This window comes from Myotis myotis, unplaced genomic scaffold, assembly GCF_014108235.1.
Source record: "Myotis myotis isolate mMyoMyo1 unplaced genomic scaffold, mMyoMyo1.p scaffold_m19_p_15, whole genome shotgun sequence".
NCBI lineage: Eukaryota > Metazoa > Chordata > Mammalia > Chiroptera > Vespertilionidae > Myotis > Myotis myotis.
In genome coordinates, this window is record NW_023416319.1 from 17,554,133 (window position 1) to 17,580,468 (window position 26,336).

A 26,336-nucleotide genomic window follows, 5' to 3' on the forward strand; every position below is an offset into this window, starting at 1 on the left:
ACACTAGATTATCTTCATTAAAGTCTGGCTGAAGATTCTCCAGAGGAAACAAAAATCTAAAATCAATTCCCATATTGAAAAACACAGCTGCTATATCAGACAGTGACGGGATCCAAGGCCAAACTGGTGAGTCACTGAAGGTATCTAGTAGAAGAAAATATTTTATCTCAAATCCTGAGTTCACAAACTCACAGTTGCAAGGTGACAGTCTGCATGTGAAATATGGATTATTATAGTGATTCTATATAATGACAACTGGTAATGATATGTTAACAATATAGTTGTTTAGAATGATCATATAAAAACTACAAATTTTCAAATAAATATGAAAGAAATGATATTTATGAACAAAGTATCTGAGAGTGATGGATAAAAGCAACACATCTGAAAAGATGGAAATAACAATGGTAAAATACCACTACTATTAGCACAGGGTGATTTTACCATCACCAATGCCTATGTGTCACAATCCTCAAAACAAGTAAGACAGCTAGATCACAATGCTTGTTTCATTATAAGAGATCTCAAAGGTTTTGAAAAAGCAACTGTCACACTTTTGCAATAGACACTATCAACTGCCTCAGTGCACAATCAGTATAATACTGTTGCTCACCAAGAGCCAATTAAAGTTAATTGACTAAATAAATAAACTTGCAACTATTTCTACTTACCTAGCACAGTAAGCCATGACTTGGTAAATATTAGGTAAGGGCTGCCACTTGCAACATCTTATACAACTAGAAAAATGCAGACACTCATTTTTGATTGGAGTTTCATTTCATTTTTAGATTACAAAAATAATTTTTATTCTATATTCCCAAATATCCTACTAGTAATTTTCAGCAATACGAAAAAGACCAGGTACATATCAACCAATAATTCATACTGCTAATTACCATTATATACTCACCATTTCTAATTGTTATTTCCATCAATGTACTTAAAATCTGCACGGACACAATACAGTCTGTATGAACTGACATCATCTAAGTAGATGAATGATAAGAGTATTAAGGAGAAGAAAGAAAACATAAGCATTTACTATTTGCCAGCCACATATACAACAGGTATTTTATGTGCATTTCATTTAATACTTATAAAAACCTTATGAAGTGGTCATACATCACACATAGGAGCAAACAGGCTCGGAGAGATTAAAATACTCCACCCAACATAATACATGAGCAGCTGGAATTTAAATCCAGGTCTCATTCTGAAGTCAGGGCCTTTTCAATTCCCACATGTTATTTTTAAAAACTTCATTTATAGTAAGACAAATACAACATTTGAAATTATAAAATAATTTTCAAGTTCATATCATGCCACAAAACCCAAAAACCATAAAGGAAAAGGCTGACAGCTTGATCACTTCCCAAGCAAAATAATCAAACCAAGAACTAGTAAAAATACTTGAAAAGATACAAATATGCAAATTAACATACCAACGTACTTTTAAAAAGATGTTCAGTATCACCAATAATCAATGAAATACAAAGAAAAATAACAAGATGTCATTAGTTGACTTCAAGATCGGTGAAGACTGAAAATATTGATAATATTCAGTGTTCAGAAGTATACTAGGAAACAGGTAGTATGGCCAGTGTGAGTATACTTTGGGAAAATTTAAAAAATAATTTAGTAATTTATGCAAAGTTATTGTCTTTGTACTTTTTTTTTCCAATCCTCACCAGAGGTTATGTTTATATTGATATCTTAGAGGGAAAGAGAGAAACATTGATGTGAGGAACATCAATTGGTTGCCTCCTATATGCACCTCGACCAGGGATTGAACCCATAACCTAGGTATGTGCTCTGACAAGGTATAGAACCTATACGGGACCATACTCCAACTAACTGAGCTACCCAGCCACGGCTGTCCTTGCACTTTGACCTAGTTGGTCTTTTTACACAGGAATTTATATGCAGTCATGTAATTAATAAAATTTTACAAGATAATTCTTTGGGAATAAAAGCACAAGTTTAAAACTCCTCCTTCCTCTCTGTCTCTAAAATTAATAAAAACATATTTAAAAAACAAAACAAAAACCCACGTGAATTTCCTCTGAAAACAGTAAAAAAATAAATAAATAGTAAACTGTCTTTCTGGTCTACTACATTTAGATCACAAAGATGTAAAACATTTTCACAATTAAATTTACAAAATATTAATTAGGACTATAGCATTAAAATGAATTCTGAGCCCTGACAGTATGGCTCAGTGGTTGGGTGTCCACCTATGAACCTGGAGGTTACAGTTCGATTCCCAGTCAGGGCACATGCCTGGATTGTGGGCTTGATCCCCCTGGGGGCTTGTGGGAGGCAGCTGATTGACAATTCTAATAATTGATGTTTCTATCTCTCTCTCCCTCTTAAATAACAATAATAATTTTAAAAAAGACATTTAAAATGAATTCTGACATTTATTTTTAAAAACTTGTAAATTGGTCTCTACATCATGAAAAATGAATTTGGAATTGGAAAGGAGAAGTGAGACCAGAAAAAGTGCTTAAAAAATAATTATTAGTTTGGTTTTCAAAGAATAAATACAAAGAATATAAAAAACTGCTTACACACAAAAAAACTGCTTACACAAAGATATGCTTGTATGCTATCATTAGGGTTTTAAAAAGGTCATAATGATGGGCACATATCAAGAAGATTAAAATTAACATAAGCTAAATGCAAATTCTTACTTGTAAGTTTAAGAAAATATGTATTACATAATTAGAGAATAGAGGCCTGGCATGAGAGCAAATAAAATTCTGAATTGTAATAAATAGAAATATGTGGGTAGAGTAGATAGGTAAAAAGCTTGCTAGAAACTGCTGGTAAGAAAGACCTTATCTGAAGCATAGGTCCATTTATATAGGGAGGGGAAAATACTTTATGAGTGACATTGACAAGCTAAAGGTCTATCAGAAAGATGATCAGTAAAGAGACTGGAAATTTAGTGACTGCAGAATGTTTAGTGTGGAGAGAGAGGACAGTCCTGATAGTTATTTAAAAATAACTCAAGGGCCCTGGCTGGGTAGCTCAGCTGGTTGGAGTGTCGTCCCTATACACCAAGGTTGCCAGTTGGACTCGCAGTCAGGGAACATGCAAGAATCAAGCAATGATTGCATAAATAAGTGGAACAACTCATCGATGTTTCTCTCTCTCTCTCTCTCTCTCTCTCTCTCTCTCTCTCTCTCTCTCTCTCTCTCTCTCAAAATCAATAAATAAAAATAACCGAAGTACTGTAAAGATAGTTGAAGCAAATTCTGGGAAGCTGTAGAAAAGATACTTAGTACCACTAGATAAAAACCATAGGAAGACATTTTTTCATTTAATTATGACTGTTAAAAAATTACTGGGGTCTAAGTAGTCAGTTACTGGAAGCAAATGCTTCTGCCCCAAAGTCTGCCCCACCTGTTATTCTCTTTGTCTAGAATGCTCTTCTCTCACATAGTGACAAGGCTCAGTTCACCACCTTCTTCAAGTCTTTACTCAGACCTCACCTTATCAGTAAGGCCTTACTGATACCATATATATAACATACATAGAAAAATCAAACTTTCTTTAGCCTATTTTTTCTTCATAGCACTTACCATTTGATATACCTACAAATGTGCACACACTCATTTATTGCCTGTCTCCTCTATACTAGAATGTGGATTTCATGAGATCAGAAACACCTTTTTCATTGTTATTCTCTCTTCACTACCTATCAGAGCTGGCACTCAAAACTGCCAGCTTTATGAAAAAATGAATAAAAGCCTATACTGGAATATCTAGTTCTTGCCAAATATAAGGTTCTTTCAAATACTATCTTAAAGCCCAGGCTAGAAACTCCATGTTTATCCCACTTCTCACTTCACATATCATAGTTCTCTGATACCACTAAATATTTATAAAGTTACCATATAGATAATCCAAAAATTAAGATAATTGAGGTAGATTTAAGAGTTAGATATGAGCCGAAACCGGTTTGGCTCAGTGGATAGAGCTTCAGCCTACGGACTGAAAGGTTCCAGGTTAGGTTCCGGTCAAGGGCATGTACCTGAGTTGCAGGCACACCCCCAGTAGGAGACGTGCAGGAGGCAGCTGATCGATGTTTCTCTCTCATCAATGTTTCTAACTCTCTATCTCTCTCCCTTCCTCTCTGTAAAAAATCAATAAAATATATATATTAAAAAAAAGAGTTAGATATGAATGAGGAGAAACATTCCATTTGATTTACATTAAAAAGAAATGAATGGGGAAAGATTAGTCAAGTCAAATCCTAAAAATGTATGCAGTCACCTCCATAAAAATGGGGGCAAAAGGGTACCCCCAGGATGTAAGCATTAGAAGATCTTTCTGAAACTAACTATAACAGTGATTTACCAATGTATGTCCCAGGTACATTACTGACTATCCTACACACTAGCTGCATTAGTATTTTCTTTATAATCTTTTTACATTTATTCTTTTGCCTCATTCTAATCCACTGAAATCATGGGTTTGATAAGCTGTATTAGTTTTTTCTCTAGTAATGTTCAAATAAGATTGTATTTTAAAAGCTTACTTTTGACTGGGAAATACAATTGGAAGCAATACCCCTCACACATTTCTCTTACCCGAAACAGCCACTTTAACACAGGTACGGGACACTGGACATAGTGATAAGCAGAGGTAAGGAAGCCTTGCGTCGTCAAAAAAATCTGATCGGTTTTTCCTGATCTGAAAAAATAAAGCAAACTCAATATGACTGTTGACAAGAAACTTCTATCACCATACCTGACATAATCAGGAAAATGAGCAAGGACAACATCCTTAAGTCATTCTTGGGTGGGTTCCACTCCAATGGATGGATTACTTATAAAAGTAATTGAAGTAATTGAAGACCTAAAACTGATCCAATCTGTTGGCTTGGTTCTAGATTTATCTAATGGACAAATCTACATTAGCTGGCAGTTTATCAACAGGAAGAGCCTATCAGGTCTCAGGACATCGTCTGCTTTGCCAGCTTGGGTTAGTACTTCCATAAAACTCAGCACCAGAATTAATGTGATCTCTCTGGATCTGAGATATCACGCACTGAGAGAAATTAGCTCTGTGGTAATTCGAGAGAAAAGCATTGTGATAGAGAATGCTAATTGTTTATCCCAATATCTATCCTTGCCTTTCCTCTTTTCCAAACCCTGATTTTTAGCTGGGCACACTGGCTCCCTGAAATAAAAATTATTCCCAGCCTTCCCTGTAGGTAGGTATGGCCACGTTGACTAAGTTCTACCCAATTAACCATAAATAAAAATGTTGTGGGATTTCTGGAAATGTGAATGCAAAGGTTGGAGCTCCAAGAACACCTAAAGCAACCAATTACAAAGGATGGTGAAGAAGAAAGATTATACGGTGAAACACCAGCTCTGGACTTCCTATCTATGAATTCTTTCACATAAAAAAAAAAAATTTCTTATTTAAGCTCCTGTTAATGTTTTAAAAAATAATTCTTTATTGTTGAAAATATTACTTATGAACTCTTTTTCTCCCCGTTGACTCCCTCCAGTCCTAACCCTGCCTCCAGCCCCAGGTCCTCACTGACCCCCTTGTCGGTGTCCATGAAGCCCCTGTTATTTTATTTTATAATATATTTTTATTGATTTCAGAGAGGAAAGGAGAGGGAGAGCGGGATAGAAACATTAATGATGAGAGAGAATTATTGATCAGCTGCCTCCTGCATGTCCCCCACTGGGGATCAAGCCCACAACCCAGGCATGTGCCCCTGACAGAAATTGAACTCGGGACCTTTCAGTCTGCAGGCTGACACTCTATCCACTGAGCAAAACTAGCTAGGGCAAAGCCCCTGTTATTTTAATAGTCACTGTTATTATATACTGACTACAGGCCTGATGCACAAAATTTGTGCAAGGGTAGGCCTTTGCAGCCCCAGCAGCCTTGGCTGTCTCTCGGCCCTCACAGCCCCGTCCCCGCCCACTGGTCATTCTGGAAGGTTGTTCCAGAAGGTAATTCTGACGTCTGGTCTAATTAGCATATTAGTCCATTATTACCAGGTATACCGGTTAATAATGCAGATTTTTAAAAAATTTAAAAAAATATTTTATTAATTTTTTACAGAGAGGAAGAGAGAGGGAGAGGGACAGAGAGTTAGAAACATCGATGAGAGAGAAACATCGATTCAGCTGCCTCCTGCACCCTACCCACTGGAGATGCGCCCGCAACCAAGGTACATGCCCCTGACCAGAATCGAACCCGGACCCTTCAGTCTGCAGACTGATGCTCTATCCACTGAGCCAAACCGGTCGGGCTAATGCAGATTTTTTTCAATAGATGGAGTTACACATATGTTGATATATATGCGATTTGATATGTATGCTATTTTGTTGTATTGACAGCAAGCTTCAAAACTTCGTATGCCAAATTTGCTGAAGGTGTTAACATCATAGATATTTTTATGCTTAAAAATGTCGAATTTCGTGCCAAAAAAAGAGCATTTGCGTGAAGTTTTAATTCATTGCTTTATTTTAAAGAAAAGTGCTGCTGAAAGTTATCATATACTTCAGGAAGCTTATGGTGAACATGCTCCACCTCAAGATACTTGTGAACTCTGGTTTAAACGCTTTAAAAGTGATGATTTCAATGTGAAAGACAAAGAACGTCCGTCCAGGTCAACCAAAAAAGTTTGAAGACCAACAATTACAAGCATTATTGGTGAAGATGCGTGTCAAACTCAAAAACAACTTGCAGAAAGATTAAACGTTGCTCAGCAAACAATTTCCGATCGTTTACAAGCAATGGGAAAGATTTTAAAGGAAGGAAAATGGGTGCCACATCAACTAAACAAAAGACAAATGGAAAACCGAAAAGTCATGAGTAAAATGTTGCTTCAATGGCAAGAAAGAAAGTCTTTTTTGCATCGAATTGTGACTGGTGATGAAAAGTGGATTTATTCTGAGAATCCCAGACACACAAAATCATGGGTTGATCCAGGTCCACCATCAACATCGACCACAAGGCCAAATCGCTTCGGAAAGAAGATCACGCTCTGCTTTTGGCGGGATCAGGAAGGTGTGGTGTATTATGAGCTTCTAAAACCAGGTGAAACCGTTAATACTGATCGCTACCGACAATAAATAATCAATTTGAAGCATACTGATCGCTACTGACAATAAATAATCAATTTGAAGCACGCTTTGATCGTAAAACGACCAGATGGGACAGAAGACAAGGCAAAGTAATTTTGCTTCATGATAACGCACCATCACACACTTTAAAACCAGTTAAAGACACATTAAAAGATCTTGCCTGGGAAGTATTAACCCACCAGCCATATTCACCAGACCTTGCTCCTTCAGATTACCACTTGTTCCGATCGATGGCACACGCACTTTCTGAGCAGCACTTCAAAACATACGAAGAGGTGGAAAATTGGGTCTCTGAATGGTTTGCCTCAAAACAAGGAAAGTTCTATTGGGACGGTATCCACAAATTACCTGAAAGATGGGGGAAGTGTGTAGCTAGCACTTTTGATGTTTCTCTTGAAATTATCATGTTTTCTTTGATTACAAAATCTGCATTATTAACCGGTACACCTGGTAAGATCTCATCATAATAAAGGCATGTGATGTGCCAGACGACTATATTACACTGCTTCCTATAATTAAATAATAAAACACAAAGGGCAATAGTAATAAAGAGGAGAAGTAAGAAAACTGGATAGGTCATAATAGAAATTAACCTTTTAGAAGATTATATCAGTCAGAATCTTAGAGTAACTTTTATATGTGAAAAAGTAAAATGTATGTTTTTCTACTTACTTAAGAATAAGCTTTTCTACAGCACTTTGTCCAATAAAACCAGAGTCTCTTAAATCCAAGGTATACTGATTGAAAATTTTTCCGGAATTGAGTAAATTAAATATTTCTTCACCTGGATGATGATCAGGAATAGCATCAATTGTAATTGAAAATTTCTTTAGAAATTCCCTGAAATTAAAAAAAGTTATTGAATAACAAAGTTATATTGCATTTAAATTTATATTTAAAAGTTGAGTGTAAAGCAAACTTTTCTTAGGATCAATGTAATCCTAGATTAGAAGACTGGCATGAAAACATGTGTTTTGCTCCTCATACTTTTTGCTAGTTATTAGTCCAAAGCCACTAACTGTGTGTGAAAAGAAACAACAAACAGGAGAAAAGACAAATGATATAACTTGGCCTTAACATTTGCCTTTCAAATCCATCACAGATTAGCCACCAAGTGAATAACCATCAATTGTCCATTTATTTTATAAAGATAAAACTTAAAAATGTATAAACTTAACAGGGTATATATTATGAAAAACCAGTATACCTGTGCTCTTCTAAGAGGCCATCCTCATCATCTGTACTGTCTTGATCTCCAATTCTGATTGGGGATTTAATGCCTCGGCCCTGCCTAATATCTTCCTGTAGTTGCTTCTGTAGTTCATCTAGCCTGAGAATTGAAAGAATGTTATAATAAATGGTTTGCCCTAAAAATAAAAACAAACTTTAGTAAAACTCTTATTAAGTACTAGAGGTCCGGTGCATGGATTCGTGCACGGGTGGGGTCCCTTGGCCTGGCCTGTGGGGATTGGGCGAAACTGGCTCTCCTACATACCCTGAAAGGTCCTGGAATGCGAGAGGGTGGTTCTCGGTGACGCAACCCGGAATCGGGCTCCCTTCTCTCTGGTTCTGGGTGCGTCACCCAAGAACCGCAGCTGCTAAGTCACCGCAGCTCAGCAGCTCCTGCGTTGAGCATCTGCACCCTGGTGGTCATTGCATGTCACAGCTACTGGCCAGTTGGTCAGTCGCTTAGGCTTTTATATAGATAGATAGATAGATATAGATACTGTTATAAGACAAACTTTGTTTACACTATGGATTAAATCATGTCTCCCAAATAATTCATGATAATACAATATAGTATATATTATTTTCATTAAATACACAAAAAAAATCTATTTTAGGTCTCGGACTTTTATCCAGTTACAGTATAGTACTAGAATAGTACTCCATCACATAAAAGACTTGAATGTTACTTTATAGCTAGGACTTCAAGAATGATGTCCAAATCATTTAGAGAAAGGGGAAGGAAAAAATGGCAAAGAATAATTCAATGTTTAATCTCTAATGCTCATTTGACTTTCAGTAGACCAACAACCTAATATTGTTAACTAGGTTTTCTAGCAGCAGTAGTCATTATTGCATCATCATCATTACCATCATCAACATCATCATATCACCTAACTCTTACCAAGCACTTGCTATGTGACAGGCACTATACTAACTTTATGTATTGACTTTTTTTAACCCTCACAACAACCCCATGTGGTAATTCATGATTACCCATTTTATACATGAGGAAACGGCCTTACAAAAGCTAACTTACTCAAGCTGACAATGTGAGGAGCTGGAATTCAAAGTCAGAGTCTAGCATTTAAGTCCTTCCTTGCTTATATTACTCACCAAGATTATTTTAACGAGGTCCTTATTCCCAGCTCCAGCCCCATAATAGATGAGTGTAATTTAACAATAAATGACCAGTAAATGTACTACTCTATTACTGCAGGAAACAGTCAATCATCAGATCAAACTAGCATCTCTGCCTTTGGTATGAGCAATGTTCAATTTATATAAGCAACATCAGATTTGACATTGCAAGTAACATGAATTCATGAAACATTTAAATAAGTTTATAATAAAAACAATTCCTCTAATTATATTCAGAAAGGGGAACACTTCTGACGTAGTATCTGCAATTCCTATATCTAGATACTTAGTTATCAGGTTTGAGACACATATATAACATCTTAAAGCCAGTTGAGCTTTTAGTGAAGTTCTCTGAGCTCATTTCAAGGATATACTTTGAACTAATAAGGAATATATTTACCTCCTCTCATTAGCAAAAGTAGTTTGCAATTAGTCACATAAATTTCACTGGGGTTATTATGACTCTCAAACTTTTTTATTTCTTTGTGTGTGCATGTAGAAGGTATCAGTCAAAACTAAACTTCTTCCTCACAAGAGTAGCTTGGTGTATAAATAACAGGTCTGGTGTCAAAACCTGGACTAGGCAGGCATAAACATTAAAAATTTTTTTACCTATGCAAACAAAAAAAACAAACAATCCGATTAAAAAATAAGTAAAGGATCTTAACAGACATTTCTCCAAAGAAGCTACAAAAATGCCAATAAAGACATGAAAAGATGCTCAACCTCATTAGCAAAATGCAAATCAAAACCATGAGATAACCACTTCATACTCCTTTGGTTGGCTATTATAAAAAGAAAACCACAAACAGAAAATACCAAGGCTTGGTAAGGATACACAGAAACTGGAACCCTTGTGCATTGCTGGTGGAAATATAAAATGGTATAGCCACTATGTAAAACAGTATGGCAATTCCTCAAAAAATTATGCATAGAATTACCATATGATCCAGCAATTGCACTTCTAGGTATATACCCCAAACTGAAAGTGGGTACTTGAAGAGACATTTGTATATCCATGTTCACAGCAGTAATATTTACAAGTCAAAAAACAAGAAGCGACCCCAATGCCCACTGATGAACAAAATATGGTATCTATATACAATAGATTCAGCCTTACAAAGGAAGGACATTTTGACACATGCTACATGGATAAACCCTGAAGATATGCTAATGGAAATAAGCCAGTCATGAAAGGACGAATGCTTATAATCCTATTTATATGAGGTATATAGAATAGTCAATTTCATAGAGACAGAAAGTAGAACAATAGTTACACCAGGGAATGGGAGTTATTGGTTAATGGATATGGGATTTCAATTAGGGATATGAAAAAAAAAAAGTTCTAGGGCTAGATGGTGGTGATGGTTACACAACAATATAAATGTACTTGATGAACTGTACATTTTAAAGTGATTGAAACAGTAAATTTTATGTTATATATATATATAATCATAATAAAAAACCCACAAAAATTCTAATACTTTAAAAAAAAGTTTTTATTTATTTCAGAGAGAGGAAGGAGGGAGAGATAGAAACACCGATTGGCTGTCTCCTGCACACCCCCTCCTGGGGATCGAATGCAAAACCTGGGCAAGTGCCCTGACCGGGAATAAAACGGGCAATCTCCTGGTGCATGGGCTGACACTCAACCAATTGAGCTACACCAGCTGGGCTCTACTAATGCTTTTCATCAAGAATTTCAGCTATCAGTTAGGTACTAGTTGTGGTAAGCAGAAAGAAATTTATGTTAATGGAGTATACCATAAAAAGCTGGAGCCTCTGATCCACACTATAAACAAGAATACCTTATTTCTGAAACAGTCAGCATGTTAAATTTAGCAAGGTAGTCATGATGCTAACTAACCTTTGTGTGTCTTCCATTTCCTTCACTAGACGCTCTAGAGTATTTGTATAAGTTCCACTATGAACATGTTCCTAAAACAAGAAGAAATTTTAGGAATACTTTATAACATATCTTAGTAGAAGAACTGGGATGTTTTAAGTTATTCAGAGTACTAAAGAATATTCTCTCTTTCAATAACCTGGGCCAGGAGAATACCTTTCTTAAAAGAGAATTTTCATCATCATGCTTTAAATCTAGTATTTTGTACTATAGGCAATTTGATTTTGCCATCTACTAGGAAAGGCACTACTTATAAAAAACTCTGCTAGCCTTAGGAACTGACTGCAAACACCCAAAGGCTCCATGGCTACCCTATCTTTATTTTTAAATCCTATTTTAGTGGAATCAAACTGTTAATTTTTAGGTGTTACCATGAACATTAACACCTTCCCCACCAAATTTTACAGACATATTAGAATTTACTTCAGCTTATTCCCAAGATAGAATGAAGCACTTTATAAATAAAATTGCACACCACAATTAACAACATTCTACACTCTACCTTCATTTACAGCAGTGGTCTCCAAAGCAGGGGGTGTGCAAGGTGATCCATTGGGGTGCAGGAAGAAAATAATAGAACTTCTATTTACATGGAACTTCTATAGAAACTCCAGTAGAACTTAGTCTATAGTAACTTCTACATAAAGTCTATAGGAAAATACCTTTTTCTTCTTCCTTTAAATTTTTTTGCATATTTGTTAGAAAATACATAGTATAGTGATACATGTATTAACCTATAAGTATACATATACATTGGGGTGCATGCTCAAAAATTGTTTTACTAATAGAAGTGTGTGTGATCAAATAAGTTTGGAGACCACTGATTTACAGTAATAAAACTAAAGATATGGGAAACCCATTAACCAAACAAAAACTATCAGTTTCAGACCAATTATGACTCATAACAAATACTGGCTTTTAAAATAAGTTCTACCATTCTATCCCTCTTTCATAATCAATCCATCTTTCCCTCTTCAAGTAAAGATAAATGTTATAGAACTACTTACTGTATAGTCTGATGACTGAGATCCAAGCCCCTTGGAAAGAGCAGGAGGCTTTCCTGTCGATGTAGGAGTCTGATTGAAGTTCAAAGCCATTATTTCTTCCAGGGATTTTAATGTTTCCTCTTCCTCATCACTGTCTAGGTTGTAACCTAAACTTTCTTCATCACTATCAAAACCACCCCTTAGTTTTCTTTTCAGTGCATTGCTACCTGCATTAGAATTTCCTGAACTCTCTTTATCTGAAGGGGCTTTATCTGAAGGTGCTGGGATACATGGCACAACTTCCAAAGCAGCCGGGGGAGACTTTGTAGGAGTGCCATATTCTGAATGCAAAGATCCCCCTGAAATTTTCCCTGAAGATACATTAGAATCAGCCTTATTAGTCTTTGCTTTGTGTTCCTTGTGTTTGGAGGGCTCTGTAGAATGCCCAGAACATTCTTTAGATGAAGAACGTTCTTTATCTTTTTTAGAATTTAATGGTACCCGAGAGGAACCAGCACTCGGATCATGGGAAAGTAAAGGTAAAAGTTTTGTCTCCTTTGATGCCATGGAGCTGGCAGTTTTATTTTTCTGAAGGTTGCTAGCTTTCTTAACTGTAGACTTTTCCTGAGGTAAAGATAAGTGGGGTTTCTGCATCTTAGTCTCTTTGGTACTTGCCACACGGACTTGGTCACTATTCCTGGAAGAATGGTGGCCAGAATTTGAAGGTGCCAAGCCTGCAGTGGAGCGGTCAGCTTCTTCATTCGGTTCCTTGGCTATATCTTCCAAGCGCAATACATCACCAGGTGTCTTCAGTGCAATGTGTTTTATAAATTTCTCTTTTTTATGTGGCCCATCAGGACGTTTCTCAAGGAAGGACTCTTTTGCTTTTGGCATTATAGATTCTCTTGTGCTTTTCAGATCTGAGTCCACAGAGTTCCTTTTTCTTTTGTCAGGGAATTTATTCTGCTTAGAGCCTGCTAAAATTTAATTTTTGCCAGATTAGTGAAAACATATTTTTCTATCTTAGTAAAGTTTACTCAATGTTTAGAACAACCTGCCAAATGTTTACATTCTACAAGTTTAGGCTGAGATTATTTACCACATATGGAATGAAGAAAAAGAGTTAATACTATCATTTACTTTTTAACTGATAAACACTGGTGAGTTCAAGAAAAATAAAGCTAATGACAAATGCTTATTTTCATTCCAAAACTATTAAAAGTTTACTACCTAAATAGGATTAAAGGTGTGACTCTCCAAAATATAAAAAACTGTATATTTGTATCAAGGAAAGGGTTACAAAGGCACTTTCTCTCAAAGTGCATACACCCTTTTATTAGACCAAGGACTACCTGGTTCCAGAAATGTAACACTTCTATATCTAAATTTATATGACCTTAAAAACACACATATGGTAACTAGTTGAAGGCAGACATATTTTAAGTTCTCAATTTAAAAAATTAATTTGTCTTTCTCCCTAGTACTTGTTTATCCTTTCCCATGTGTCGCTCTAGTCTTTAGCTACGTTATGGGTTGAACCATGGCTCCCAAAATGATATGTGGAAGTCCTAACTCCCACAACCTCAGAATGTGACCTTTTACAGGGGGTAATCAAATTACAATGTCATTAGGGTGGGTCCTAATCCAATATGACTGGTGTCCATATAAAAGGGGATTTTGGACATGAAGACATACATGCAGAGGAAAGATGACATAAAGATAGACAGGGAGAAGATGCTGTGATTGGAGTGATGCATCTATAAGTCAAGGAATGCCAGAGATTGTAGGCAAACACCAGAAGCTAGAAGAGGCAAGAAAGTATCCTCCCTTAGAGCTGTTAGAGAGACCATGGCCTACTGATATCCTTAACTTTATATTTCTAGCTTCTAGAACCATAACATAATAAATTTCTGTTTTAAGCCACCTATGCTTTGGTATTTATGGCAGCCCTAGACAACTAATATAAGCTGTGTTAGCAGTTCCATCCAGAAGCAATTTAATAACCACATATATTAGAGTTAACCAGTTTTTAAAAATTTCTTATTGCTTAAAAATGTGGTTTCATTAATTAACTCTTAAAATTCATCATTCATAGCCTAGCCACTATGGCTCAGTGAAGAGAGTGTTGGCCCAGAGACTGAAGTGTCCCCGGTTCAATTCTTGTCAAGGGCACATACCTAGGTTGCAGGCTCAATCCTCGGCCTGGTTGGGGAGCATGTGGGAGACAACCAATCAATGTTTCTCTCTGTCTCTCCTCCCCTCTATAAAAATAAATGGACAAATATTCTCCAGTGAAGATTAACAACAAAAAATTATCATTCATTAATAATTCACTACTTATATAATCAGTATTCTCAAAAATCAAATTTCCCTAAATCAAGTTTCTTTCTGCACATGGACAGATCCTCCATGTCCCCAAATCCTCAACAAATTAAAAAGAAAAAAAAAAATAAATAAAAACCTCGAGTTAAGCAATTATTTGTATATCTTGATCAATATGTAATCTGGAAAATTCATCTTATAAAAATAAAAAAATCAATTAAATACATGCTTCATTTTTCTACAGATATCTCCTATTACCTGAAGAAATCATTCATGTCCACTCAGTTTTCTGGGGTTAAATGTCCTATAAAACAGGATAGGGGTCCCTTATAGTGCAGGATAAGAAATCAAATAACTAAGAAAAAGGGAACACTTAGGACAGAAGTATATTGATTATCTTAAGTTTGAAGGTTATAAGAAAGATAGCTACAGATCTGTCAGCTTGAGTTTTGTTCCATTTTCCTAGAGAAGTCAAATATTTATTATAGTTAGTAATGAGAAGAAATTCCTGCTTTGTTCAGGAACTGAAAATTTATCCAGAAGAGAAAAAGTATTTGTGGACAAAGTTTAGGAAAAATTAGCTTACTTAGAGTTTTAACATCTAGAATTAGAGGAGGGTGAATTGGTACTATGGGTAGGCACCCTTTTTGCAAGCTCGCTAGGGCAATGGATTAACTGCAAAATGTTCATGGTTCTTTTGTTTGAAATAAAAATAACTATTTTTATTGATTTCAGAGAGGAAGGGAGAGAGAGAGAGATGGAAACATCCATGATGAGAGGTAATCACTGATTGGTTGCTTCCTACACGCCCTGAGGATTGAGCCCACAACCAGGGCATGTGCCCTGAGAATCGAACCGTGACCTCCGGGTTCATAGGTCGACACTCTACCACTGAGCCACGCCAGTTGGGTTCATGATTCTTTATGCACCCCTTGTGTAATCTTCAGATTGAATGTTTTACAATATTTCAAATATGTATCTATAATAATAAAAGCGTAATATGCTAATTAGACTGGACAGCCAAACGACCTTCCAGATGTCCTTCCGGACAAAGCCGGGGCTGTGAGGGCCAAGGCAAGCTGCTGCGGCTGCAAAGGCTGAGCCTCTTGCACGAATTTCATGCATTGGGCCTCTAGTTAGTATATAAAATACTCAGATAAGACAGTGATTGAGTCTGTAAAGAAAAAAATCCAAATGCTCAATAAGGAATTAGATATTAATAAACTATGGAATAAACTATCGATGGATTAAGCTGGACCTTAGAACTTTCAGCCAAAGGATGGGGCTCTGGAAGACCAAAGAGCCAAATGCCTACGCTGCCAATATTTCTGAAACCCTCAACTTGTGTGTGATTATGCATAGCATCATCACAACTGTGTAATAGTAGTAATATGAACAAGACATAAATTTAAATTATTAATCTCTATTCAGATAAAGATAAGCACTCTTCATGCTATTTAGAGTCCTAATATCCTTTATATCCAGTTGACAGTCAACTGAAGTATAAATGTATATTTATTAAGAGTACAATACCACAATTGTGAGGATTATGAAAAACATTCAAACATATTAGAAATAAAAATATAAGTGAAGGCAACATCTTAAGTCTGCCTCTGAAAATAGGCAGTGTTAAAAAACTTCAGTATGTGGTATTATATAAATAAAACTACAGTCACCACTGAGGAAATCTGTAAGTCTGTGAAGATAATTCTTATCTTAGTCATTATCAGAGGGGGGAAAAAAGCTGAATAGCTTGGTGGCATAAACATCACTAGCAACCTCTTACACTGGAAGAGCTAGCCTAAAAATATTTTGTTCTTCCATTTACCTCAGTGCAAAGAGATCATTTATTTATTATTACAAACACTGAGTGCAGGAGCAATCCCATACCTGAGAAATTATTGTTCTTGTACTATTTTTTTTTTTAAATATATTTTATTGATTTTTTACAGAGAGGAAGGGAGAGAGATAGAGAGTTAGAAACATCAATCAGCTGCCTCCCGCACATCCCCTGCTGGGGAAGTGCCCGCAACCCAGGTACATGCCCTTGACCGGAATCGAACCTGGGACCCTTCAGTCCGCAGGCCGACGCTCTATCCACTGAGCCAAACCGGTTATGGCTGTTCTTGTACTATTAATGTCAAAATTGACTAAAATTAAATCACCAAAATCAACATTATAAAATTTAAATAAATTTTAAAAATTCTATGAAACTTCAATCTTATTCCTGATGCTAGAACCTCTTTAATAATGGTAAAGTATGATTTTAGCCTTGGCTAAAGATTAATTTTAACACTTGAGATCACCTGGTCAAAATGCAATGCACCTCTAGAATATATAAAAAAGTTTTACACAAAACTGAAGAATGATAAGTCAGAACTGTCTCTATACCTCCATTTTTTAAGTTTCTAAAAGTAACCATCTTATACAGATATGAGGCTCAAACAAATTAAAAGGATATAGAACAGAGTATGGCACATAGTAAGTGTTCAATAAATGTTTGCTAGTCTCATGAGTGTGGAACTTTGTAAAGTCTATTTTTCAAAGTTTACAGTCATATCAAATTATTAACAGTTGTTATTTCTGGGGGCCTTTCATTTTTTGTGCTATAAATTTCTGCAGTTTAAATTTTATACTGTTCTATTTTCTAGTTTAAAAAAGAGGAAGATATTTTAAGAATGACTGAATTAATAGCAGCTGTTTGCTATTATGTATTTCCTCAACCAATAGATATTAAAAGTACAAACTAGTATCATGTAGGCGCCCTTGAAATTTGATACTGAAAAGGGATCTTTGTATTTGAAATACAGGAAACACTATTGTGGTTCATGATAACAGTTTCAACCTTATACAAAGCATCTTTAATACACCAAGACTTCAGATAGTCCACAATTCCAGAAATATAAGATTATGCTTCTTAATTGTAGCCAAGGATTCAGAACAATGAATACCAATGTGAGAAACACACTGTTAGGAACTATTGAAGAATGTGAAGAGTCAAGACAAATCACTGGTTACTTATACTAAATTCTAGGACTATTCTTTTTTTTAAAAATATTTTTTATTGATTTTTTACAGAGAGGAAGAGAGAGGGATAGAGAGCTAGAAACACCAATGAGAGAGAAACATCGCTCAGCTGCCCCCTGCACACTCCCCACTGGGGATGTGCCCGCAACCAAGGCACACGCCCTTGACCGGAATCGAACCTGGGACCCCTGAGTCCGCAGGCCAACGCTCTACCACTGAGCCAAACCGGTTAGGGCAAGGACTATTCCTTTTGAATATAATATTACTAAGCCCTAAACTAATGCGACACTCAATTCACCTCTAGGAGGAAACTGCATACTTAAACAAATTTGCTTTAAGAAACAGTGCCATTAAAATGCAAATTTATTTTAAAATTCATAAATTTAATTTTGATTCTACCTGAAGCAGAGTCCCATGAATCAGAAGACGATCTTTTTCTTGAGAGATGTCCATTTTCCTGTTAGCAAAATGAGATAAAATTCATTAAGAGTTGGGGGAAGAATGTGAATTTTTCTTCATACATTTGAACAAAGATTTCTAGACTGAATAAAGCAAAAACGTGTATTTGAAGTTTAAATTCAAGCTTCTATAATAAAATGTTTTAAATTCTTAAGTTTTATCACAAAAATAAAGGGCATTTGTATCATAAAAATATAAAAAATGCCATAAAATAAAGTCAGTTTTTATAACACAAATTTAGAAACTTACATTCATAGCTCAGGATTAAAATTTTATTAGAGCAGTGTACTATTATTCTGATAAACAGTAGGCTTAATATTTGCCAATCAAATGGATACAATTCACTTTTTAATACTTCTGTTTAAGAACTGATACACCAAACAATGAAATCTTATAAAAATGGACCAAATGTTACTAATCTCTATTGATAATTAGCAAATCTCACTGGTAAAGGCACCAAACTCCTTGCAAACCCTAGAGTTTATAAATATATTTTCTTGCAGCAATCTCCATTCACTCCCAGAACTTCATAGTTTGGTTTATTTTTGGTCTATCTGGTGTACAAATTTCATAGCAACTTTTCATCATAGCACTTACTGTTACCTAATCTTCCTGTATTTGCTCTGTATGTAGAGAAGCTCTCTGAAAAAATGTTATTTAACAACTTGACTTTCCAGGGACGAGGCTCATCTTTTGTGCTGATCTAAGTTTGGTCTAGTCTCAAAAGATAAATCTGATGAGGTTAAGATGTGAAGGGGGATGGATGGAGGTGGAAGAGGTCATAGAGGGGATAAATGGTGATGGGAAAAAACTAAATTAAATGAAAATTTAAAAAAAAAATGTATTTGGATAATTTTCTAAGCTTTCTAAGACTCCTACTCAATTATTTAAGATTTATATATAGTCTAAACCAGTGGTTCTCAAACTTTAAAGTGCATCAAAATCATCTAGAAGGCTTGTTAATGGCAGATTGCTGAATTTCTACCTCCACAGTTTCTGGTTCAGTGGGTCTGAAGTGGGTCCTGAGATTTGTATTTCTAACAACTTAAAAAATTAAGGGCAGGAAACATTATTTTACTGAGTTTGATCAATTGTTGGACAAAACCTAATGAAATCAGCTTCTACTACACAATCTGTGTTATCAGTATTTCTTTAATAAGAGATACCAATATGATGTTAACAATTTTAAAATATTTTAGATTTAGTATCTAAATATGATAAAGCAGTAGCTAAGCTAATTCAGTAATTATTTCACATACCAGGTTTGAGAGATTACTCTTTCCAGGTCTGACATCATTCTGTTTACTTTGTTCCTGCCTTGGTTGGTAATTTCTTTCTATACTTGAGGATTTTAAGGAAAGACTGTTTGCTTCTGAGAAAGAATTTTCTGAGTTGATTCTCTGTTCCATTTGCTCCCTTCTTAACTTCTTTAGTTCTCTTTCTTTGCAGTAAGAAGCTAGTGACAACTGGAACTTAGCTCCGAGTGGGCTCTCTCCCGGGTGATGCCTGGATAGGCTGCTTCTGCTGCTAAGACTTCTGGAGGTGTTCTTGAAGATGTCAGTTTCTGTCACCGTGGCCTGCTTTTTGGAATCTGCATTGTTCTTGGCTCGATCTCTATCATTCTTCTCCCTGCTATTTTCACGAGTGTACAGTGACTTCCTTCTCTCTGGAGATCGATGTTTTTTCTTTAGTGTCTTCATCTCTTTAGACAAGTGACATGCAGGAGGAATATAGACAGTCTTTGTAAGTGTCTTTGGACATTTGGTGGTTAGTGACACACAAGGCCGACAGGACTCATGATCTTTAGGGTGCTCTTTAACACCTTTCATTAAAGCCTCTAAAATAGAGCTCTTTTCTGATGACAGCTTTTTGGGTTTAGATATTTTTGGCGAGGATAGTTTCCTTTCAAACTGCTCTGTCCCAGTGATGGATAAACCACTTTCTCCATATCTGATGTTTGATTTTTGTGGAGAATCCAACATATGTCTGTCTAAATAGCCAATTAAAACACACAAATCGCATGTTATTAAAAATATACAAACTATTTTGTATAAATATTTAAAGTATGAATAATACTAATCACACAAAAAATTCCAATTATTTATTCAGATAACAATACACATTTTATGGGGGGTAGGATTAAGACACAATTTAATTGTTAACAGCCTTACTTTCATAAGCCTTCCTATTGCTACATCATGTAAGCTCCTTATGGCTCTATGAAATAAGTTACTGTATTAGAGAGTCAAAACAGTATGCATTATGAAAATTGACTAGAAGTTTTAAAACACAGAAGCAAAAAGTTTATTCATGATGCTTAGAATTGTTTATCTTTGTAAAAAACTGCATTTTCATTTTCAATTTTTAAAACTGCTTAATCAAATTAATGAGTTTAGAGCAGATTTAAGAACTGAATCCATTTCCCTCTCCAAAAAAATCCCACAAAAATGCATTAGTAGTACACATACCTGGTTTTGAAGTTGGTTTGAAGAAATCTATAATTGACTGCTTCCTGAAAATAAAAGCATAACTAATATGGAATCACATAAGCAAATACTGAAACCTCAATAATTCAGAATAAGTAAAGAACACTAGATTTATAGAATATAGGCTGGATTTCACTATCTAGTTTAATCAAAATCTGACAATGGCAATAATGCTTTGCTAAGCTGATTATAAACAATTGGAAATTAATTGACCACTTCCTGTAGGATAAATTTGTAAGTACAACTGAGGTTTATATAATCTATAGTACTAAAATGAGAAGATTGGAGTGCAGATCCAGAGAACTGGTAGAGTGCTTCCTAGGGCTCAAAAAGCTCACTACTACATAGAGTAAAAGATCTTGAGGGGATCTGATCCTATTCTTTGATTAACTTCAGTAATTTGATACAAAATAATGCTTAATCAGTGTTTGCTAAATGAATAATGGAGATTGTAAAAACTGACTAAAACCTGAAGAGACTCATCACAAGAGTAGATGGTAGAATGGGTTGATTTGGCTGGTCTGAGGATGCAGCTGAAGTGTGCTGACAAAAGACAAAGGATCAAGTATTAACCTTATACTACTCTCTTGTACACTACAGTAAGATGCTAATCTAAGTAACAGCAGAAATTGGAATGAGTTCACAACTACATAGTGTCTCAAAAACCTTAATTTATCTAAGAGTTCTTTTTAAAAAAAATGTATTTTTATTGATTTCAGAGAGGAAGGGAGAGATAGAAACATCAATGATGAGATAGAATCATTGACTGGCTGCCTCCTACACGGCCCCTATTGGGGATTGAGCCTGCAACCCTGGGCATGTGCCCTTGACTGGAATTGAACCCAGGACCCTTCAGTCCGCAGGCCAATACTCCATCCACTGAGCCAAACCAGCCAGGGCTATCTAAGAGTTCTTAAGTTATTTACAAAAATAACACATTACCCGGGGGGAAATAAAACAAAGAGAAAAGTTAACAAGAATAACAAAACCCAAATTGTTTTCATTTTTTTAAAAAAATTTCTGCACCCTACAGTGGACACAGAGTGGAACAGGACCATTTTATCAGAATTCGTATTCTGATTTGTTCATGTCTTTAGAGTTATTTGTCAGCTGCATAAAGAGGGATGTTATATCTAGAACAAAAAAATCAATCTTCTGGCAAATATGGCTAAAATGTAATTATTTTATTGAAAGAGAATAAGCAACAGTCTATGAGTTTCCCTAAACATTTATCCACTAAGAGGTTGGAATGCTCAGAGAAAACGAACAATCCAAGTCCCTTGACGGTTAAGCTTCTTCTTCATCTTATATACTTTACTGATCACATTAAAAGAGCAATGTCCACCTTTAATGGTTTATTGAGAGCCTACAATGTTTGTTTGAGATGCTGGTAGAAAAGTTAAGAAGTTATGAAATGAATGAGTAATGGAGGGAAGAATCTATGCATTTGTTTTCATACAATAAATTAGACATGTCACTACATGAGAGTCAAGAAACAAATGCTAGAGGTTCTGTAAAGGGAAGAAGGATGATACCTTCAGTTATTGGTTGAGAAGAGAGAGATGGGACAGAATTAAGAAGCAGTTAATTCAAAACAAGACAATACTAAATGTTTTTACATTAATTACTAAAAGTAACACTATATCTCTTTCCTAAAATATTAGATCCCTGGCTCTTTTTTGGTTATTATACTAGAGAGAAAAATGGTTTTGTTAAACATGCAAGGTATTTGCAAAATAACTATGAACGTAACTTTCAAGGAATGTTTCCTTAAGTTCACATGCACAGAAATGTCTATTATTTATAACTAGTTAAAAATTTTATAACAGCTCACAAACCCTTATCTGAAACTTTTGGGGCCAAATGTATTTTAGAATTCTGGATTTTAGAAAGGCAGGTAACTTCGATGCAGTATGTAAAGCCCCCAGTAGCAGCAACCACATTAATATTTTTCCAGCAAAACTCATGAATACTTACACTTCATGGGATAAAGGCCATACAGCCTTCCATTAGTTCTAATCAGGTTTGGCTTCCGAGTAAGATGTGGTGCCAAACTCACTGAAAACTTTTGGTTTTCCTAGCTTCCTGACCTTCAGAATTAAGATAAGGGATTGTGGACCTGTTCTACAATAGCAGAAGATACATTTACTGTTAAACTTACGTTACAAGCTCTTAAAATAAAAAAGACAGTACCAAGTGTGTAGAGAATTTAAACATGTTTTATTGTCAGAGGATGTCATTTGAAGAAATTCCCCATCTTTTTACATAGCTCCCACAAAATCTTTACATAAAAAAAAACTGGCCTCTTGGATTGGAGAAAACATCACATTCCAAATGTGCATGTTCTTTTAAGTATGAATTATCGTTTCTACTGAACTCAAAAGTGATCTGTGGGCTTCCCTCATCACACCTTACGTAATTGCTCACCTACAATACAGAAAAAACGGCTTATACTATTAAACCACTAGGATCAGTACAACTGGCAAAGTACAGAAAACCACCTCGATGTGCATTAACCGGTCAGGGCCCCGGGTCCAGCTATCATACAGGACGAAAATCACGTTCTGAGGCGGGATCTCCGTAGCCATCCCGGCTGCGGTCACTAGACCGAGGACAGCGTCCCAACTACAGAAAAGGAAACTCGAACTCCCAGAAGCCGCCGCGCGAAGGCGGGGCGGAGGTTTGCCAGGCCCCAAAACGCTGAGGCCTGAGCTCGCGGGGGATGGCGGGAACTGGAAGAGCGGCCGTCCGCAGTCCTCCCTCATACCCTTGCCCCCGCGACCCGGCCCCTTCTCAAGCCCTCTGCACTGTACCTGTCCCCAGGACTCTCTGTTCTCTTTCCCGCTGCAGCAGGAGCGGTACTACCGGGTCTCAGATGGCAGCGCGGGGGCGACGACCCCGGGGCTGGGGATGAGGGGAAACCTGGCCTAGCGAGCATGCAGCGCCTTGTCATGTCGGCGCCGCTGGCGACGGCGGCATGAGCTGTGGCTGGAGAAGTTGGGTGCGTGGTTGCCGTCTTGCTGCTGGGACTCGGGGAGGCTGTCGGAACAGAGGTGGGCGGCACCCCCTTCTCTCTTCATGGCGGTTCTCTCTCTTCGGAAGTGACTCTTGTGTGAGCGGGAAGGAACCCGAGGACTATTAGGGGGCGGGTCTTACTTGAAGAATCGGGCTCTGATTGGCTGATACGGAGGTCATTCCCATAGTGGCGCAATAGAAAGCCGCAGCCTCTCAGGAGAAGGCGGGGTTTCGGGAAGGGGAGGGGAGAAGGAAAACTGCCCCGCGGTCACGTGCGCGGGGCGGGGGCGGGGCGGGGGCGGGGCGTGCTGCCCAGTCCTGCTCGCGTCACCCTGGGCGGGCGCGCGGGGGCGGAAAGACGCGGGCTGCCGTAGGCGCTGCGGCAGCAGGCGACACCCGGCTGGTCGAGAGAGCGAGGGGCGAGGTTTGCAAAAGCAAAGCCGAGCAGCAGCTGCCCCCCTGTGTCACACAATCGCGTCTAAGAAATCCCCAGCTGTTCATTACATCGTCTGCAACATCTTAGGCCGGAGTGCCCTAATGCTGTCACCACTTCCTCGGTATTCTGCACAGCCAGACCTGAGGACTTGCCCATTCTGTGAGCGTTCTTGTTAAGTGCTGTGGTGGATTATTATTATTTTTTTTTTTTAAAGAAGGAAAAAACCCCATTCAAATAAAGACTGATTTTATTCCACAAAAACATTTTGCTTTTCAGCTGCTGAAAGAAGTTGTCCACGAAGGCTCTGCAGCCAGACTCCTTGGAGATTTGGAAAGGAACGTAAGGTCAGGTTTCAGTTACCCAATGTTAAGCGTGGACAGCATAGATTCGTGAAAGCCCCCAGCCATCTCCAGTCCTTTGTAAATGGCCTGTGCTCTGGAGTCTGCGAGCCAGGGTTTTCCTTACAAACTGCGAGACTGGTCAAAGTAGCTGAGCCTCAGTTTCCACATCTATGGAGTGGGTATTCTGCTTCTCTTGGTAATTGTGCACTATAAAATGGATAAGCAATGCAAACTGCACAGGTGAGAGTCTCTCGTGTAATAAGCACCGGATAAATTAGAGTTCGTTCATTAGACGGACTCTTAGACTTTAATTTACAAAATCTCCCAGAGACAGGCCACATACCGTTATCACTATTAACCAAAACAGCAATCTCAAGGTTGTCTAAGCTTGAATTGGCAGGACTGTTCAATCAGTTGGATGGAATGAAATCTTAAACGACACAAAAGGATTTAGACAGGTCTTTAAAGTTTATTGCTCTGAGATTTAACTGCTTCAGTAGCTAAGGATGCCTGACTGACCTGAAATTCACCTCCTTTCCTTCCCAATTAGCCCTCAAGAGGAAGAATTAATGAGGAATAAAGTGGCAAACGAGGTGACAAAGTGGAGGGTGGAAGACCAGCAGTGAATGTACAGGTCTCGCATTCATCCAAAAAGCACATATACACAGCTGTCTGTGTACTGGGTCGTGGTGATGCAAGAAAGGAAATACTGCCCAGCCAGGTGTGGCTCAGTGACTGAGGGTCGTCGCAGGAACCAAGAGACCACCAGTTCGATTCCCAGTCAGGGCATCTGCTCCAGTTGCGGGCTCTATCTCCAGTCGGGGGTGTGGAGGCGGCAGCCGACTGATGGCTCTCTCTCATCATTGATGTTTCTATCTCTCTCTCCCTCTGCCTTCCTCTCTGAAATCAATAAAAAATTTTTTTTTAAAAAAGGAAGGAAATACTGAAATGAGGGTCATTTCTAATAACTGAGAAGTTACTATATCTTGCATTGTTCCTTATATAAAAAAAGAACATAATAGATGCTCAAAAGGTGTTGAATGAATAATGGCATACGTCGTTTATTAAGGGTTTCTACATGTATTATTTCCCACCTCTTGTGTTAGTGCTTTCTGTTGGATGTTTCTACACTAGTAAATCCCTGCTTCTAGAGCAGCACATCTATAAAACATTTAATCTGATTCATTTCATTGCATGGTCAGTCCATAAAAAAATAGAGTAATGCATAAAAACACGTTCTGCATGATCAAGTAGTTGCTTTTCTTGGATTATAATATTTGAATCATCCAGCTTGCAAGGTATCACTTTAAAGTCTATACTCATGCTACCAAACAATAGTTTTCACATTTTCTTAATCTGAGCAACAGATTATGGAGTTAAGTGAGGCAAGAAATCCCTTGATCAATAAATGGAATGGAATCATAATGAAAACACAATTTAAAAAATCTCTTCTTAACAGGGAAGCAGTTACCTAAATCCGCAATAGGCATCAAGGATCTTCTTTGTTTAAACTGTGTTTGAAAATGATACAAATTTGGGTTGCAGAGTGAAATATGCTCAACATACTAACCAGAACTGCTAGGAATCTCTAAGGCTCTTATTTTCCCCCAAATAGTGTTGGACGATCTATTTTGTGCTTATACATCTCCCATTTTGAATATATATATATACTGTGTGTGTGTGTGTGTGTGTGTTGATATAAGGGCTTTTCACACATTCATTTGTAGAGGGCCAGTAATAGATGGCCAGGAAGCTGTACACTAGGGGAAAGAACTTAAAGAACTCAGGTATTGGCACTTAAGGGGAGAGAAAACTTCATGTGGGGCTAAGGGGAGAGGATGACAAATAAAGTAGATAAGACTGAATT

General features: G+C 37.1%; 1 protein-coding gene and 1 long non-coding RNA gene across 4 annotated transcripts in view; one reads left to right on the plus strand and one right to left on the minus strand.

The window, feature by feature from the left end:
• SLF2 (SMC5-SMC6 complex localization factor 2) overlaps positions 1-23,661 on the minus strand; it is a 41,566-nt gene extending 17,905 nt beyond the window's left edge. The window contains exons 1-11 of one of the 3 annotated variants that reach the window (XM_036336295.1): positions 23,491-23,661; positions 20,660-20,703; positions 19,451-19,893; positions 18,132-18,189; positions 12,405-13,360; positions 11,359-11,429; positions 8,332-8,454; positions 7,797-7,964; positions 4,599-4,701; positions 911-986; positions 3-144 (exon numbers count right to left, since the gene is read on the minus strand). In XM_036336295.1, the coding sequence (XP_036192188.1) occupies positions 3-144; positions 911-986; positions 4,599-4,701; positions 7,797-7,964; positions 8,332-8,454; positions 11,359-11,429; positions 12,405-13,360; positions 18,132-18,189; positions 19,451-19,893; positions 20,660-20,703; positions 23,491-23,630 (2,324 nt within the window). In that variant the 5' untranslated portion in view covers positions 23,631-23,661. Of the gene's footprint in view, positions 1-2; positions 145-910; positions 987-4,598; positions 4,702-7,796; positions 7,965-8,331; positions 8,455-11,358; positions 11,430-12,404; positions 13,361-18,131; positions 18,190-19,450; positions 20,182-20,659; positions 20,704-23,490 lie in introns of all 3 variants that reach the window. The other 2 variants (XM_036336294.1, XM_036336293.1) reach the window with 2 other exon arrangements.
• LOC118669842 lies at positions 23,599-25,395 on the plus strand. Its single transcript, XR_004972153.1, has 3 exons — positions 23,599-23,730; positions 24,405-24,472; positions 25,020-25,395. It is a non-coding gene; the product is annotated as an uncharacterized LOC118669842 (long non-coding RNA).
• Positions 25,396-26,336: the final 941 nt, after the last annotated feature.